This window comes from Pipistrellus hanaki (genome assembly GCF_964339955.1).
Source record: "Pipistrellus hanaki genome assembly, chromosome: 4".
Taxonomy (NCBI): Eukaryota; Metazoa; Chordata; class Mammalia; order Chiroptera; family Vespertilionidae; genus Pipistrellus; species Pipistrellus hanaki.
Genome location: NC_140506.1, coordinates 681,230 through 699,393, shown reverse-complemented (window position 1 = coordinate 699,393; position 18,164 = coordinate 681,230). Strand labels below are relative to the sequence as shown.

The following is an 18,164-nucleotide window of genomic DNA, read 5'->3' as shown; positions in this document are numbered from 1 at the left end:
ATCATCTAGTAATAGCTTTTCAGTTCTTTAGTACGGAGTGTTCATTATTTTTTACCAGCTAAAACCAGCCCTCCTGTGGTGCTCTACTCACCCAGTAGTACTTTGACTGCTAGGGAGGGAAACATCCGTTTATTGTTCCACTCTTCTATGCATTCAGTAGTTGACTCTTGTATGTGTCCTGACCATGGATGGAACCTACAACCTTGGTGTTGATGGTCTAACTTTGTGGTCGGCAAACTGCGGTTCTCGAGCCACATGCGGCTCTTTGGCCCCTTGATGTGGCTCTTCCACAAAATACCATAGCCTGAGCGAGTCTGTTTTAAAGAAGTAGCATTAGAAGTTTATGTTTTAAAAATTTGACTCTCAAAAGAAATTTCAATGGTTGTACTGTTGATATCTGGCTCTGTTGACTAATGAGTTTGCTGACTACTGGTCTAACCGACTAAGCTGCCTGGCTAGGGCCTAAGTGATAAGTTAATATGCTACGCATACAATGTTACTGTGAGGGTTTTGGAATAATTAAAGGAGCATCAGTGACCCAGGAAATCTTAACAACCTACCTTCTTTTGTTCTGAACAAAGCCAGTTATTGAGGTTTTCTAGGATTTGTGAACTAGATCACACATTGTTCTTATTCAGGGTAGAAAACTAGTCTTCTCCTTCTTCTTACAGGATAGGTATTCTTCTGGAGCCAATGGAGACACTTTCAGCAGGACTCCAGTTCCATCGCCAGGTATGGTTAGGCCAAAAGGAGGAGTCCTTCCCGGTGAAGGCTTCTTCTCGGGAGCGAGGAGCTGCTGGTAGACGGCTCTGGAGACGCTTTGAAGGTTCCCGAGCGAGAACTGTCTTGTTGGGATATTTGGGGTGGGGGCCGCTTCCAGCTAGAGAAGGGAGAGACAGAGAGTATAGTGCTATGACAGCTTTATTTGATAGAGGGGTTTTCTGTCCCCTTCTAGGCATAGCCTAAGAATCTCAAAACGCAAACCTGAAGGAACATATGCACCCCTGTGTTCATAACTGTGCCATTTACCACAGCTGAGGTCTGGAAACAGCCCCAGTGCTCATCAGTAGACGAGTGGACAGAAAAGCTGTGGGACATCTACACTATGAAATATCATGCAGCTGAAAAAGGATTGATTACCCTTTGAGACAGCAGGGAGAGACTGGAGAGTGTTATGCTAAGCAAAATAAGCCAGTCAGAGATAGACAAATACCACATCATCTCTCTTATATGTGGAATCTAATGAACACAATAAACTGATTAAAATAGAACCAGAGGCCCAGAAGCATGGAACAGACTGAGGAATCTCAGAGGGAAGAGGGGTGGTAAGAGACTGAAGAATTTATATGCATGCATGCATAGCCATGGACACAGACAGTGGGTGGTGAAGGCCGGGGGGGGGGGGGGGACAGGAACTGAATGGAGGGAGCAATGGGGGAAGGAGGGCGTCTCCCATGCTCTCCCCAATAAAGGGGACCCCCTGAAGCCTTTGCCCCACCTGGCGCTGCGTGTTTGGCTTTCAGGCTGCTGGGAGCTTGCCAGGGTCCCTGCCGTGAGGTGGAGCCGGTTGCAGTGGTGGTCACATTGATTTCTGTCTGGAGAACTACCTGTTCTTATTCATAGCCCTTTTCCGCTAGGGCTAGGCCATCCATCTTTTCCATTCCTAATGAAAACGCCTCCTCCGCCATGTGAGCGGGTAATTGGAAAGGTGTGAAGTGTGCGTACCACCAAGATACTTATTATTTTGACTCATTTCATGATGTTATTTGCTTTAGAAATTGATGATGGACCTTCTCGAAGAGATCATTTCATGAGAAGTGGTTTTGCCTCTGGGAGGAGCTTGGGAAACAGAGGTAAGTGGCTTTGTCTCCCCTTAATCCGTCAGCGGTGAGCAGTGGGCTGGGTCGAGGCTCCTGTGGCTGCTGAGTGCAAAGCCAGGTCTGTTTGATTTGGTGACAGTGGGTTCTCGTGGCTAATGCAGTCATCATCTTCTCAAATAGCATTGTTCCTGCTCCTGTCCTTACTTCTATGGCTTAGCAGGAAATAGTGGAACTGCTTTCAGGGGTCCTCAAACTTTTTAAAGTGGGGGCCAGATCACGGTCCCTCAGAGAGCTGGAGGGCCGGACTATATGAACTACTAATTCCTACTGTAACACCTTGGCTGCGCTCACTGCCCAAAAAACCTGGCGGGCAGGATCAGACTCCCCTGGGGGCTGCATGTGGCCCGCGGGCCGTAGTTTGAAGACCCCTGGCTTAGATAGATGGGTTAAAGGGAGTTGCTTCACAAAGCGGCTGCGTTTATGATGATTGATTCCCACCAACTGTAGGGAGAGTGGAAGCTTCAGAGGCAGGACGGAGGGAGCTCCTCCTTCAGCTGGATGTTTCTCATGGGAAGCATTTCTGTCATCTCAGTAAGAGCTTATTTTTCAAAGTTTGAATTTTTAAGAACTTGATCTGACAGATAATGACACAACCTTCCCACTGTCCATCTTTAGATTTGATAATAAAATGCTGAAAATATTCTGCACTATGGTTTTTTATAGTGAAATAACATATTAGGATCTCAAATATATTTAAAAACACGTGACTATTTTTTTATGAACTATAATAAGCTAGGGCTAATTGTAGTTTTAAATACACATAGCACTTACTGAATTTATTAGATATTCTTTGAAAAACTATGGATATTTCTAGATATTTTATTCATTGGAAATGAGAGGTTGATGTGTGTGGTATTTCATTTGATATTTGGAAAACTTAATTTCTTATTTAGATACAGTTAACAAAAATATGAATTTTATATTTTGACATGTTCCTACTACTAATGGATATAATTCATTCTTTAAAGATGCATATACTGTTTTTTAAACCTGTGCGTTAACTAAGAGGCACTGATGATTTGGACCATGTAATTCTGCCAAGAGGTTCAAGTGTGGGTTTTGTTTGCTGTTACTAACATTAGAAATAATAAATGTCTTCATATTATACTCAAAGGAATGTTTAATACTTAGATCTAGTTTACGGCCCTATTTTAGAATAGGTTATGTGATATTTTTCATGCAGACTCATAAACACTGTTGAATAAAGCCTTTTTATTGAGAAAACCATAACAGACATTTTACTATAATTTTTAAAATTATATTTTTATTGATTTCAGAGAAGAAAGGAGAGGGAGAGAGAGAAATATCAGTGATGAGAGAGAAATATCAATGATGAGAGAATCATTGATCAGCTGCCTCCTGCATGCCTCCTACTGGGAATCCAGCAACCTGGGCATGTGCCCTGACGGGAAATCAAACTTGACCTCTTGGTTCATAGGTCAATGCCTAACCAGTGAGCTACGCCAGCTGGGCTAAAACATATTTTTAATTCCGTATGTTTTAGGTTGAAATACACATTACATTTCTGATCAAAACTCTTTGTTGAGTGCTAATACTTTAGAAAGTGAACTTTATACTTCATATAACCCTGAAAATTCACAGACCCATGAGTATAACTTCTTTCCCTTACGACTCACCTGACTTTTTAGCTAGTTTCAGTGTCCATGTTATTTCCCCTCAGAACTTGTATATCTAGTAATATGTTTTTGAAAATGACTCTTAACCACTTAAAATATAACACTGGTTAGCTTTTCCTGTTCTGTGAAGTAGGGCCTAAATAGCCTCAACTTCTCCAATCACACACACCCTGAGAGTCTGATGAAAAGTGCTGACGTGGCTCAGACACAGCTTTGCATGTGGCTTTAGGAGCTGTGTTGGATGTTACAGAGATGGCTAGCAGTGGGCGAGGATCAGGAACCGTTCTTCCGCTTTCCCAGGGATGGAGTGCAGGGCAGTTTAGCTGCTTGGGTGTCTGTTACAATGTTTTGTTTTAAATAACCCTGCTACTTGCCATAGCAACTCTGCCCTTGACATTCTTAATACAATGGGGGAGAAACACAGGAATGTAGTGTTGCTGGGGATGTAGGGGAAGGGCTGGTTCTGACTGGAGCACTAAAGGGAGACTTCACCAAGAGGTGGCCTTTGGAAGGGGAATTTGTAGAGTGAAGAGAGTTTGATGGGGAGAGTAGAAAAGCAGGCCCACTGCACTGCAGGAGCAGCACGCAGAAGCTCCTGGGGGCGTGGTGTGCGTGCACTGTCGTGGCGGTGGTGATTGGCAGGAGGCTCGTGTGGGGACATCTGTGGCAGGGAGAGGACCCAAAGGGCAATGGCACTCAGCTTATTTTCTGTATGTGTGGCCCCTTCCCTTTCAGTTAGGACAGCGGAGTGAGAGGGGTTCACTCGGGAGAAAATGCATTGCTGGCAGAGCAGTTTGGAAACAGGCCCAGAGTACAACATCATTTTGAGTAGCAAAGACTTCCCCCGGGGGCATAGTGTCAGTAGCTCTCTCAGGGGAGGTTTCTGTACAGAAAGCCAGAGTTGCCCTAGCCTGACTCAGTGAATAGAGCGACGGCCTGCAGACTGAGGTTTGATTCCGGTCAAGGGCACATGCCTGGATTGTGAGCTTGATTCCCCAGTAGGGGGCGTGCAGGAGGCAGCTGATCAATGATTCTCTTTGATAATTGATGTTTCTAGTTCTCTCTCCCTCTCCCTTCCTCTCTGAAATCAGTAAAAATATATTTTTTTGAAAGGAAGAGTTGAATTTTCTGAACAAAGGTTACTAGTAAAATAACTAGTCTAACGCTGTATTTCATGGTATGTTTATGTTTTTGCCTTGGTATCACAATTTAAGAGTTTTAAAAGAAGTTGGAGTATGTTAAGCACATCTCATAAGCTTCTGTACTTCTCTCTCCCTATCCCTGAAAGTCTCCCAGATTCTTCCGATCTCTGCTTGGATGACATGCTCACAGCTCCCTGCTAAAGCCTTGTCCCCTGAACTCTTTCAGATGCCGGCGAGTCTGATAAAAGGGAGAGCGCGCCCACGATGGGCGGCTTTGGAGTTGGAAAGGGTTTTGGAAACAGAGGTAACCTGCTTGTGATGTCTTGCAGTCAGAACTCGAGGGACCACGAGTCCTTCCGTCTTTGAGTTCCTTTCTCCCTGTGGCGTACCCGGGAAGTGTGTGCCTTTCCCAGGAATCTCTGCAGCTCCTGGGGTGCCCCACTCCGGTTAGAGCAGCCGTCTGTGCTGCTCTGGGGGGGTCTGCTCTTCCATGTGGTTTTTACTGGCCAAGCTCCTTGTGCAGCATCTCTTCATGCTGACCCACACCACCGGTGACCCCAGTTCTCCTCTTCTGTACTCAAGTCTCCCCGCCCTCCCAGACAAGAGGCAGGCCATACTTCCATGGTGATTTGGAGCAAAGAGAACTTTGAAAATTAAACTTTCTTCCTAAAAACCTTTAAAAACTAGATCAAGAGTAGAGTTTAACCTCAGGGCCAGTAGGTGTAACTGGGAGACTCTCCTGCGCGTGTGGAAACCAGCACTTGGCTTTTGAGGGAGGCGAGGACAGCAGGAACGGGGCCATTGCAGAGGGTCCTTTTCTGAGTCAGCTGCAGAGATTGCCAGCATTTCAATGAATAAAGGAACTGAAGACTTAGATCCGTGACGGTCCATGCTTTCTGTAGGATTATCTTTATTTTGAAACGACATCTGCTCTAAGAAAGATATCTTTGTCACCCAATCACATCCCAAAGCCAGGGCACTAATACTATAATGGTGTATTAAAGCTGCAGAGAGCTTCATGCTGGAAGCGATGTTAGGTTAGGGTTGAACCTGAGATGTTAAGTGACTTGATAGGTATACATTTTTCATATGAATTTAACATCTGTCAAACAGTAATTGGTTAGTCTCTGAATTACATAAACTATAATTTAATATTTTATAATTTAGATTAAATACTAATTGACAGACATCCTATTTTATAACTAATTTTAAAGTATATAATTTCTTGAATATGTTTTTCCCTAAAGATTATTCTATTATTAAGACTCAACATTTTAAAATGCTGTAAAACATTTAGAATTGATTTTAGAGACATGTCTATATGCTCCAGAGATGCATAAGTCTAGACACAGGTTTTTATTGAAGGAGAAAATTGAAAGCAAAGGTTGGTGGTGAAAGGTTAAAAAAAATTTTTATAAACAAGAATTTGGCAGAATTTTCTTGTTACTGATAAGGGAAAAATTACTGAATATTGGATTACACTTTAGTTGTACTATCCTCTGGCACATAAAGAAATTGAGTTAATTTATAATTTTTTTAAAATTTTGGTACGTGGATTTGAAAGTATATAGTAGTAATACTGACCTGCACCCCTGTAATGGCCTATGTACATCTAGAGGGTCTGTGACACCTGAGGCCTAGAACACTGGCTGACATTTCCCCTCATTAACTGACACAGCAGCCTCTCTGAGCCACGGGTTCCCTGCAGTGTCGCCCAGCACACCAGAAGGTTGTGAGTTCGAGTCCCGGTCAGGCATGCATGGGAGGCTTTCTCACATCAGTGTCTTTGTCCCTCCGTCCCTCCCTCTCCCTTTCCCCCCTCCTCTCTCTCTCAAATCAATAAAAATATTTCCTCGGGTGAGGACTTAAAAATATATTAATAAATGGACACAAGGGAGAAATTGTAATACAATCTATGTGAATTCTTCAGTATTTGTATTAGTTGTCTGTGGTTTGCCCTGCTCTAAAGGGACATCATAACAAGTAGTTCCCGGAAGGTGTTTTTTGTTTTACCACAGAGTACAGGTTATGATTGTTTTCAGAAATTTGCAAGTTTACTTTAAATGTTTACAGGTTTTCCCAATAACAAGCTTGAAGAAGGTGATAGCTCTGGTTTCTGGAGAGGTAAGTTCAGTGTCTTTGTAGTGACTTAAAATTTAATGTCTAGAGTACATGCTAAAGAGAAACTAAGATGGAGTCTTTTAGTCTGTTCCCATTTCTGGAGCACTATCACTTTATACTTTCAAAGTCAACATCTCTGGAGGTGGGCCTTGGGAATTTATTTTTAATAAACTTTCCAGACAATTCTTAAGGATTTTGAAACCCTGGTAATGTCAGTAAACCCAGAAAAGCCAGGATATCCCTTCATTTTTTCATTAGCAAGAATGGGGAAACACGCATGTCTTTTTAAAAAACACTGATGTCTCAGGTTTGTTAAACAGGCAAAGTACAGACATAAGGATGACCCATAAAAGAACAGTCATGTGCTTCTAGTGTCTGCGGACCACGTTTGAGACGACTAATGGTTGAGATATTTCTGAAACCATTCTAGTCAAGTGGGCAATCGTGAAATGCTTACGTCTGGCTGTGCCCTGCGCTGGGCACAGGGTGCTCAGTTACACACCTCCCATCCAGTATTTGGCTGTAGTTGGTGATTTGCATGGGGACTGACTAAGTAATGTCTTTATATTTCTGTTGTTAAAGTATTTTAAGAATTGTTTGTAAGTTAACTTATGAAAATGTTTTTCTTACTAATTTAGCTTGTGGTGGTGCTATTTTTATTAAAACAATTTTAAAGTAATTTATTTTTTGGTCACAATTGACATATAGTTCTATAGTAATTTCAGGTGATGACAGTGTTCAATTTTGATATTTCATCTTTGAAGTTAATTTTGAGATGCTATTTACATGTTAAACTTTTATTCAAGAGTCTAATAACTTCGGGGAAGACACTCCGGCGCAGAGCAGGGGGTTCTCCAGGAGAGGAGGTAAGGACCAGGTTTGGAACAATGTGTACTGGTGACTGATGCTCAGCTGGCAAACTGCTTTTGGAAGAGATGAAAGAGAGGGAAGTTCTGGTGGTGCAAACCTTTGAAGAAAACTAGGTTGGCAAATGGCCTGTGCTGTTACTGTGTGGGTGAATCCTGAAAAGGTGCTCCTCTTTCCGCTTCTGTCGCTGGGTTCCCCCAGTTCCCCGGCACGTGCTGTGAAGTGCAGAGCAGGCGGGCTGACAGATCCTGGTCAGTCACAGTTTAGATGGGCTGGGAGGTCTTTGTCCTGCATGGAGTCACCAGAGATGTGGGGGCAAAGGAATTGTAAGTTACTTTTGTTCTGGTCTAATGGGGCTCCCCTATACCCCACTAATCCTGCCTTTAACGAAGCAGATGTGAAATGGAATACCAGTTGTGAGGCTTAATTCTTGATGATCTGTAGGCAGACCTGTTAAAACAGCTGCAACAAAGCCACAGAAACTCTCGTGAGCGTACAGAATTGTTCCAGGTGTGCAGAGCTCCTTAGGGTCAGAGTCTCCCATGTGGAAGGCATTCCATGGTGCCCAATGTGCCGGTGCTCTCGCTGCCGCTTAGGGACATTCTTTCCCTGGTCACTAGGTGGTCAGCTGGTTGCCTGGCAGCCTGCCAGTGGACTGGCTGTGTTTCAGTGTAGCCTTATTAGGGATGGGAGGTGAGAACTTATTTTGACATTAGAGGCCCAGTGCATGGATTCCTGCACCGGTGGGGTCCCTCAGCCGGGCCTGTGTCCTCTCGCAATCTGGTTCCCCTCAGGGAATGTTGGACTGCAAGTTTCAGCCAGATCCCCATAGGCCAGGCCGAGGGACTCCACCAGGGCACGAATCTGTGCACCAGGCCTCTAGTATGCATATAAGATCTTTAATTAATCTATTCCTGCCCTCGCCCCTCCCCCCTTCCCTCTGAAATTCATCAGTCTGTTCCATGTTTTCATGCCTATGCGTTGAGTGCCCCCTGGTGGTCAGCGCACATCATAGTTACTGGTCAAATGGTCACTTTGGCTTTTATATAGATTGGTGTGCATACTATCTGTATTTTTGAAAGGTTTAATATTATACCTCTTAATGACTTTTTCTTCAACATTTTAAAAGATTTATGTATTGAAAGTGTAGCTCTAAGTTTATATATTTTTACTATTATAATATTTCACTCTTGCTTAACATTTATTTTGACAAAGATAATTATTTTAAAAATATATACTTTTATTGATTTCATAGAGGGAGGGAGAGAGAGAGAAACATCAGTGATGAGAGAGAATCATTGATCGGCTGCCTCCTCCACACTCCACACTGGGATTCAAGGCTGCAAACCTGAGCATGTGCCCTGACCTGGAATAGAACCATGACCTCCTGGTTCATAGGTCAACATCAACCACTGATCCACACTGGCCAGGCAAAGATGATGATTTTAAGACCATGTAGGATATGTGGTGTTTGTGCCTCTGCCTTTGAAAGAAGAAGATTATGCAGATGTTTAATTCTGCAGAATACATGTGCTCTTTTCACCTCGAGTTCCTAGGCTCTGTATATAACTGGGAACTGGCATCACTCATGCATATCCACTTAGGAGTCAGAGCCTCTGCTGGATTGGCCCTTAAGCTGTGGACACCAGAGATGCTGGGGCATCATAGGGTCTTGGGCTCCACAGAGAAGGTGGATTTGAAAAGGCACCAAATTGAATTTATAGAAAAGAACAGAGTTTGGGAAATGATGGCTGGATTAATCATATTAAACACAGATGAATAGAATTAATGAACTCAAAGATAGATCGGAGGAGGAAATTCTCTAAATTTGAAAAACCTGAAAGCTGTTACCAGCTTTGGAAGATAGACTGAGAAGTGCTTTTATTCCAACATGTGCCTGCACAGGTGAGGAGAGCACAAAAGGGGGAGACAAGAGAGGGGAAGGAGGAAGATAACAGATGAGACTTTTCCAGTGTAATGAGGCACGTGAGTTCCAAGCAAATTAAATAACAAATTCACACCCTACACATGTGTTGAAATTACAATATTAAAAGATTAAGAAACAACAACTAGAAATCCCAGGGGGAAATATGAACCTGAAGATCAGTAGGTTGAGAGAAGAAGTGTTTTCCTGGTGAAGGCAGGGGAGAGGAGTTTTGAGGCCAGGTGGGTGAGCTCATGCAGTTCAGGTGCTGGAGAGAAACGGTACCAAGCAGACAAAGACCGCGTTCAGTACTCAGACCATCGAGGAGAGAAGTGCTAAGGTGTCTAAGTAAAGAGGAACTGAGCAGGAAGAAAGGAGTAGAAAGCAATGATGAGCCACATCCTACATAATAAATCCTAATATGCAAATAGATTGAATAGCAGAATGACCTGTGGAATGACCAGTTGCTGTACACTCACTGACCACCAGGGGGCAGATGCTCAACACAGGAGCTGTCCCCTGGTGGTCAGTGTGCTCCCACAAGGGGAAGCATCGCTCAGCCAAAAGGCAGGCTCAGGGCTGGCAAGTGGCAGTGATAGGAGCCTCTCCCACCTCCGTAGCGGCACTAAAGAAGTCCACCTGCCAGCTTAGGCCTGCTTCCCATAGGCTTGAGGGAGCAGCCCCTGAGGAGCAGGCCTAAGCTGGCGGTTGGACATTCCCTGAAGGGTCTCAGATTGCAAGACCTCCCCCCCACCAGTGCATGAATTTCATGTACCAGGCCTTCAGTAAGTAAATAAACATTTTAAAATTGGTAAGCCTAATATAAGCTGCTGCTGCTGAGATTAAGTTGGGCGGTTTTAAGGACAAGAAAATTAAAATACTAGCGCAAAGACTTTTTTGTTTTGTTTTGGGTTTTTTTTGTGTGTGTATGGGTTTTTTTGTTTTTGTTTTTGTTTTTTCCCCACTCAGTAGGAAGGAGAATCGATTGAAAATAATTTATATATGGTAGAATTTTAGGGTGATCAGAAAAAGGATAAATAAAACATAACTTCCTGGTGGAGGAAATCCAATAGAAGGACAGAGCTTTGGAGGAAGGAGTTTAGGTTTATAATACTTAAAATATTTAAGTATTTGTGGTGAAATAAAAGGATATCAGTAAAAGTATAAAATAAAATACAGCAACTGGGGAAATCTAATAGAACAAAAAGGGGCACAAGAAGCATTGAAATTCAGTTAAGAACACTAAGATGTAGAAATAACCCATATGTTGATAATCACAATATTATATGAATTTTTTTTTATTGTAGAACCAAAAATAAAGAGAAAAAGTGTTAGTATTAACCAAAAGAAGCTGATATAGAAATCTATACTAAAAAAAGGATAATATGCTAATTAGACTGTGTCAACTGGCCATCTTCCGGACAGTTCGACTTCCTTCCAGACAAAGCCATGGTGGTGGGGGTCGAGGCAGAGGCAGTTAGGGGCAAGATCAGGCTGGCAGGGGAGAGGAGTTGTGGTAAGATCAGGCTGGCAGGGAGTTAGGGGTGATCAGGTCAGCAAGGGAGGGCAGTTGGGGGTGACCAGGCCAGTAGGGGGTGGGCAGTTGGGGATGAGAGCAGGTCAGCAGAGGAGGGCAGTTGGGGGCATTAGGCAGTCAGGCAGGTGAGTGGTTAGGAGCCAGTGGTCCTGGATTGCAAGAGGGATATCCAACTGCTGGCAGATAAACCGGCAGTTGTACATCTCCCAAGGGATCCCAGATTGGAGAGGGTGCAGGCCAGGCTGAGGGACACTGCCCCCACATTGCCCCCCTGTGCACAAATTTTGTGGGCCTCTAGCAGGAGATAAAAAGACTTGCATGTTAGTGATAAGTAATTAATGATACAAGGTATGCTTACTCTGAAGACATTACAGGTCTGAGCATGGTTTGAATCTAACAACATATTCTGTATATAAAGCAAGAATAGAAGTAACAATTTGAAAATCCTAGTTAAATGCTTAATTTTAGATTTAAACCGTTTTTTCTTCTGAAACTGATAGACTGAGCAGAATGGAAAAGAATAAGACAATAGAAGATTTGAGGACCAGTTACTAGGCTTGATTTAATATTTCTGTGTGGAATAATACACCCCCAATGGACAAATTACATACTCTTTCCCAGTGTATGGAAAAAATATGTAGAATTTGACTATCTATCAAGGCCAAAGGTAAGTTTCAAAGTGCAACATAGGCCGAAACTGGTTTGGCTCAGTGGATAGAGTATCCGCCTCAGACAGAAGGGTCCCAGGTTCAATTCCGGTCAACGGCATGTACCTTGGTTGAGGACACATCCCGCCCCGGTAGGGGGTGTGCAGGAGGCAGCTGATCAATGTTTCTCTCTCGTTGATGTTTCTAGCTCTCTATCCCTCTCCCTCCTCTTTGTAAAAAATCAATAAAAATATATTTTTAAAAAAGTGCAGCATAGGATTTATATCAAGGCCATGCCTTCTTGCTAAAGAACAATAAAAGTAGAAAGTTTAAGAACAATGAAAGTAGAACAAAAGCCTAATGCTTGTGGTTTAGGAATTGAATTTCTCAGTTTATGCAGAACCATGCATGTGGAAATAATGAAGTATTTAGAACAGAGTGACAGTGAGAACAGCATGTCAGAACTTACGGGATATAGCTGACACAGCTGGCTTTTCAGAGGAAATGTTATAATCTTAATGCATCCATTCGGAAAGAAATTAGATGGGTGTTCGCCTTAAGAAAGGAGGAAGGAAGTTCACTTTACTTAAAGATTAGACACGGATGAAATAGGAGCATACAATGGAGTGCTGTGCAGCAAGTGCAGTTACACACAGCAGCCAAAACGGGTGAATAAAAGAGACATGACGAATGTGTTTAAACATGTTCCCATTGTATAAAGCTCAGAAACAAAACTAAGCCATGTCTTGAGTAAAGAGAAGTACATAATTGGTCAAGTTAAAATAAGAGCAAGGAAATGAAAACCCACTCAGTATAGTGGGGTGTAGAGGGGGGGTTTCCAGGAAGAAGAGATGCATTATAGGACAAAGGTACCAGGGACTGTCTACTCTTAAACTGGGTGACGGATCCATAGGTTTTCATTTTATTTTAAACGTGCATATGTTTTGTATGTTCTTTTATTTACATACACAAGCAAGGAAATAAGTTATGCCTAAAAGTAGAAAAGCAGATCAAAAGGACTTTCTTGAAGAGAAATTCTGACAGGGTTTCTTAAAAGATAAAAGAGGCACAAATAAACACTTAGAAGAATAAGGTGGGTGTCAGCATTGATCAATAACGTGTGGCTGGATTGAGGAGTCTCTATGAGGGGAGGGAGGTGATAGATGCAGAGCTGTCAGCCCCATTTTATAAATAGGCTCTAAGCATACATAGCACCAAGTATCAAGAAATAGCATCTGTAGAATTCTTATTGATTAGTTTCCTTAACTAAAAATAGTTCCAACTTCATAAACTACATAATTTACACATTCCTACCCAGTTGGCATCTTGGTTTTAAATTGATCTTGATCTGTCATAGGTGGGATCTCATTTTACTTGAACTATTTGTACTGATTTTTTAAAATCTTTTTTAATATATATAATTATTATTTTTAAATATATATATTTTATTGATTTTACATAGAGGAACTGAGAGGGATAGAGAGTTAGAAATGTTGATGAGAGAGAAACATCGGCCAGCTGCCTCTTGCACACTCCCTACTGGGGATGTGCACGCAACCAAGGTACATGCCCTTGACCGGAATCGAACCCGGGACCTTTCAGTCCGCAGGCCGACGCTCTATCTACTGAGCCAAACCGGTTTCGGCTGTACTGATTTATTTTTTATTTTTTATTCAGTTGAGTTAAAAATGTGTTGTTTATAACAGGAAGTCACACTGTGGGTGTGCCTACATGTCTGCTTTGAGTATCATGTTTGCTCTTTCCTGTAGGAGCAATTAGAGGCACAGATTTATGTAATCTCTGCGGACTGTATACATTCTGTTAGTGATGCAGTTGTTGCAACCCTGCTTCCTTATGGTCACCTTTAGTTTTTATTCCTAAAGCCTGCTGGGTTTAAAAAATATATATATATATATATATATATATATAGCCAGATCTATTCATAGTAGGAGGGTTAAACATTTATAGTCAAACTAGAGGCCCAGTGCACAAAATTCATGCACTCGAGGGAAGGGGGCCGTCAGCCCAGATTGCAAGAGAGGGTGCAGGCCAGGCCAAGGAACCCCACAGGTGCACAATCGGGGCCGGGGAGAGACGCCAGGGAGGAAACATTGGAGGGCTCCAGAGAATGTCCAGCCCATCTTGCTCAGTCCCGATTGGCCACAACCAAGCAGCAAGCTAACCTTTCTTGGTGGTCAGTGCATGTCATAGCAGCTGGTCAGCTGTCTGCCCATGATAGTCAGTGCACATCATAGTAAGCCGTTAAGCAGCCTTAGCCTATCATTAGCATATCACTCTTTGATTGGTTGAATGGGTGACCAGACACTTAGCATATCAGACTTTTATTATATAGGATATGGTGTTTCTTCTCGGTGACTCCTTGTTCATGCCTTAAAATACGTAACGTCATTGAATGATGCGAGGCTCAAGTTAAACTGTGTCCCCGAGCGTCTGTTCTGTGCTGATCACGTGCGCGTTGCTGTTTTAGGCTTTCAGGATGGAAATGACTCAGAAGCTTCGGCACCACCCAGAAGAGGTGGACGCGGTGGCTTCCGAGGTTGCCGTGGAGGGTTTGGCCTGGGAAGTCCAAGTGAGTAGTGGGTGCAAAAGGTGCGGCTGGGCGAGGAGGACACGATGCAGAAGGCCTGTCCCTGGGGTTGCTGGGAGGACGCTCGGATGGCCCCGCAGGGCGGGGCACAGCCACCCACGGTGCACATGTGTTAGATGGACGCGCCCTGCGCATCAGGGAGCGTGCGTCTTCGTAGGCGTCTGTGTGCCAAGGCTCTTAAGTGTTGTGCACGGTATTGTTTTGGAGCCGAGCTAACGTGGCTGACCTTGTCAGTAGGTGGCCGCCTTCTGGCTCCTGAAGGAAATAATTCGTGGAGAAAACCTGTGTGCAGTACTTAGCACTCAGGTGACTCCCGGTGTGCACGGGGCCTCCAGTTTGACTATTTCACCCACATCTTTTAACTCTTGGCACTATAACTTCATTTTTTCTTTTTACCCACGGTTTTAAAACGTCTTAGAAGTAACAAGTAATCTAACTTTATCATCTGTAAATCTAGACAGCGAGTGCGAGCAAGACGAGGGGACGCCACGGACTGCCGGCCTCTTTGGATCCAGGAGACCAGCGTTTAGTGGCCCGGGTGAGAAATAGAATTCACTATGGAATAGTAATCGTTTACATACGCGTTCAGCTCGAGGATTGGTAAACCTAGCATATATGTTTAAGTATGCGAGGTTGGCTCATGATTTTTTTCTGCTTTCTAGATCTGTAGGCAAAAATACATGGACATTTTTGCCTCATAAAATTTATACACTGTGAATTGCTTCTTCTCTCTTATCTACCAGTTAATTGGAGTTATAAATTGTGCTTTTAATTAGAGAAAGGAAAATAAATTTTGCATTCGTTTCAAAGAAGTGATTCTGAGTTTGGAGATTTTAGAAGAAAATGAACTAAGAATACAATTGTTGATGAATAATGTTCAAATGTGAGTACATAAACTGTGGTACATCCAGACAATGGACTATTTACTCAGCATTCAAACGAAATGAGCTGCTTACCAGGCTATGTGGAAATGTGGAGGGACCTTCAATATCTATTGCTAAGTGACAGAGTCACCTGGAAAGGCTGCGTACCTCTGATCCCAACTCCATGTCCTCCTGGAAAAGGAGCACGGTGGCAATTTGGGGTCAGTGGGAGGTGCTCAGGGCAGTGGGAGAGTTGGGCAGAGCATGGAGGTGCTCAAGGCAGTAGGAAGGTTGAGCAGATCATAGAGGGAGCTCAGGGCAGTGGGAGGGTTGAGCAGGCAGAGCATAGAGGTGTTCAGGGCAGTGGGAGGGGCAGTGGGAGGGCTGAGCAGAGCATGGAGGAGCTCAGGGCAGTGGGAGGGTTGAGCAGAGCATGGAGATGCTCAGGGCAGTGGGAGGGGCAGTGGGAGGTTGAGCAGAGCATGGAGGTGCTCAGGGAAGTGGGAGGGGCAGTGGGAGGGCTGAGCAGAGCATGGAGGAGCTCAGGGCAGTGAGAGGGTTGAGCAGAGCATGGAGTAGCTCAGGGAAGTGGGAGGGGCAGTGGGAGGGCTGAGCAGAGCATGGAGGAGCTCAGGGCAGTGAGAGGGCTGAGCAGAGCATGGAGGAGCTCAGGGAAGTGGGAGGGGCAGTGGGAGGGCTGAGCAGAGCATGGAGGAGCTCAGGGCAGTGGGAAGGTTGAGCAGGCAGAGCATGGAGGTGCTCAGGGCAGTGGGAGGGGCAGTGGGAGGTTGAGCAGAGCATGGAGGTGCTCAGGGCAATGAGAGGGTTGAGCAGAGCATGGAGGTGCTCAGGGAAGTGGGAGGGGCAGTGGGAGGGTTGAGCAGAGCATGGAGGTGCTCAGGGCAGAGGGACTGCTCTGTGGAACGCTGTAGTGGTGGATACGCGTCCTTCCATGGTTGTCAAACCCACAGAATGGTCAGCACAGAGTGAGCCTGATGTCCGCTCTGGCCTCTGGGGTGAGGACGTGTCAGTGAAGGGTCTCAGTGGTGACAGGTGCACCCCGGGGAGTGTTGATAGATGGGGAGAGGGGTGTGCACGCGTGGAAATAGGAGGAAATGGGAAATCCTCATATCTTCCTTCATTTTTGCTGTGAATCTAAATCTGCTCTAAAAATTGAAGGTTTGTTAATGTCTTTATTGTTGAAAGTATTACATTTGTCTCTTCCCCCCCTCCCCCCCTTCCCCGTAGCCTTTCCCAAGCCTTCACCACCCACTGGCTGTGTCCTTGGGTTATGCATCTATGCATATGAGTTCATTGGTTGATCTTACCCCTTACCCCCACCCTCCCCTACTTTCCCTCTGAGGTCTGACGGTCTGATTGATGCTTCTCTGTCTCTGGGTGTATTTTATGTATCAGTTTATGTTGGTCATTGTATTCCATAAATGAGTGACATCATGTGATATTTATCTTTCTCCGACTGACTTATTTCGCTTAGCATAATGCTCTCTAGGTCCATCCATGCTGCTACAAATGGTAAGAGTTCTTTCTTTTTTACAGCTGCATAATATGCCATTATATAGATGTACCATACGTTTTAATCCACTCATCTGCTGATGGGCACTTAGGCTGTTTCCAAATCTTAGCTCTGGTAAATTGTGCTGCTATGAACATAGGAGTGCAGACTTTCTTTCTGATGGATGTTTCTGAGTACTTGGGATATATTCCTAGAAGTGGGATCTAAAAATTTGAAGTTTTAAAAGAAAACATTCAGCCGGGACCGGTTTGGCTCAATGGATAGAGCGTCGGCCTGCGGACTGAAGGGTCCCGGGTTCGATTCCGGTCAAGGGCATGTACCTTGGTTGCGGGCACATCCCCTGTGGGGGTGTGCAAGAGGCGGCTGGTCGGTGTTTCTCTCTCATCGACGTTTCTAACTCTCTGTCCCTCTCAATTCCTCTCTGTGTAAAATCAATAAAATATATTTTTTAAAAAAATAAAAAAAAAGAAAAGAAAAGAAAACATTCAGATGAGAAAAAGGTTTAGATGGAATGTAGACTGCAGAGGTGGATGTCGAGGGACTAGTCCTGAGCACGCGCTCAGGGTTTGATTAGCACAGCTCTGTGGTGTGTGCGCTGGATGGGGAGTGCTTTCTCTCAGGTCTGCAAAACCGTGTCTTCCAGGCAATGGCGACATCTTCCAAAGCAGGAGCGGGAGCGGGAGCGGGCGAGGTGAGTGTTTTCATTCATTTGTTAATCCTCACCCAAGGATAATTTTTCCATTGATTTTTAGAGAACGGAGGGAGGGAGGATTGGGGGATGAGGTGAGAGATACACATCGATTGGTTGCCTGCCACACATGCCTGATCAGGGCTGGGAATCAAAACCCCAACCCAGTGCCCTTGCCCAGGAATTGAACCCGTGGCCCTTTGGTGGGCAGACCAATGCTCTAACCACTGAAGTGTTAAAATTATTGTAATACAAGTTTAATTTTTGAAGTTAAATATATTCAATAGCTGTTACTGCATTTATCCACTTGGAGGAGCATACATTTGTACAGCCTGTTGTTTAGAGTTACTTAATACTTAATGCTGCAGATGTATTTGCTTAATATGTGTATAGGGCTGTTTACTGAAGTAAGGACTGAAAGTCACCTAATATTTACCAGCAAGTAACTTCAGTAATATAACCAGGAAGTGAAATATCAGGTAAATATTAAAGATTGAGGAACATCTGTGTATAGTTCCTTATTTTAACACAGTTTGATTTGGTGGTGGGGGAGGGGGGAGTTCAGTATATCTGATGGGGTGCTCCGAGGGGTGTTTTCAATTCCACATCCTTCCTGTCCTGTGAGAGGGGTCACGCTTTCCTGGCTGCTGAACAGTGAAGCTGGTGGGCTGTCTGGAAGCCCCTCAGTGACATGGCGAGTCCGGGAGCATTCAGAG

General features: G+C 44.1%; 1 protein-coding gene across 1 annotated transcript in view; it reads left to right on the top strand.

The window, feature by feature from the left end:
- Nucleotides 1-18,164, top strand: part of DDX4 (DEAD-box helicase 4) — a 42,013-nt gene that overhangs the window by 10,004 nt on the left and 13,845 nt on the right. The window contains exons 3-10 of the mRNA XM_084880999.1: nt 672-732; nt 1,776-1,853; nt 4,886-4,963; nt 6,733-6,783; nt 7,587-7,646; nt 14,244-14,345; nt 14,821-14,901; nt 17,404-17,451. Coding sequence (XP_084737125.1) covers nt 672-732; nt 1,776-1,853; nt 4,886-4,963; nt 6,733-6,783; nt 7,587-7,646; nt 14,244-14,345; nt 14,821-14,901; nt 17,404-17,451 — 559 coding nt within the window. The remainder of the gene's footprint in view (nt 1-671; nt 733-1,775; nt 1,854-4,885; nt 4,964-6,732; nt 6,784-7,586; nt 7,647-14,243; nt 14,346-14,820; nt 14,902-17,403; nt 17,452-18,164) is intronic.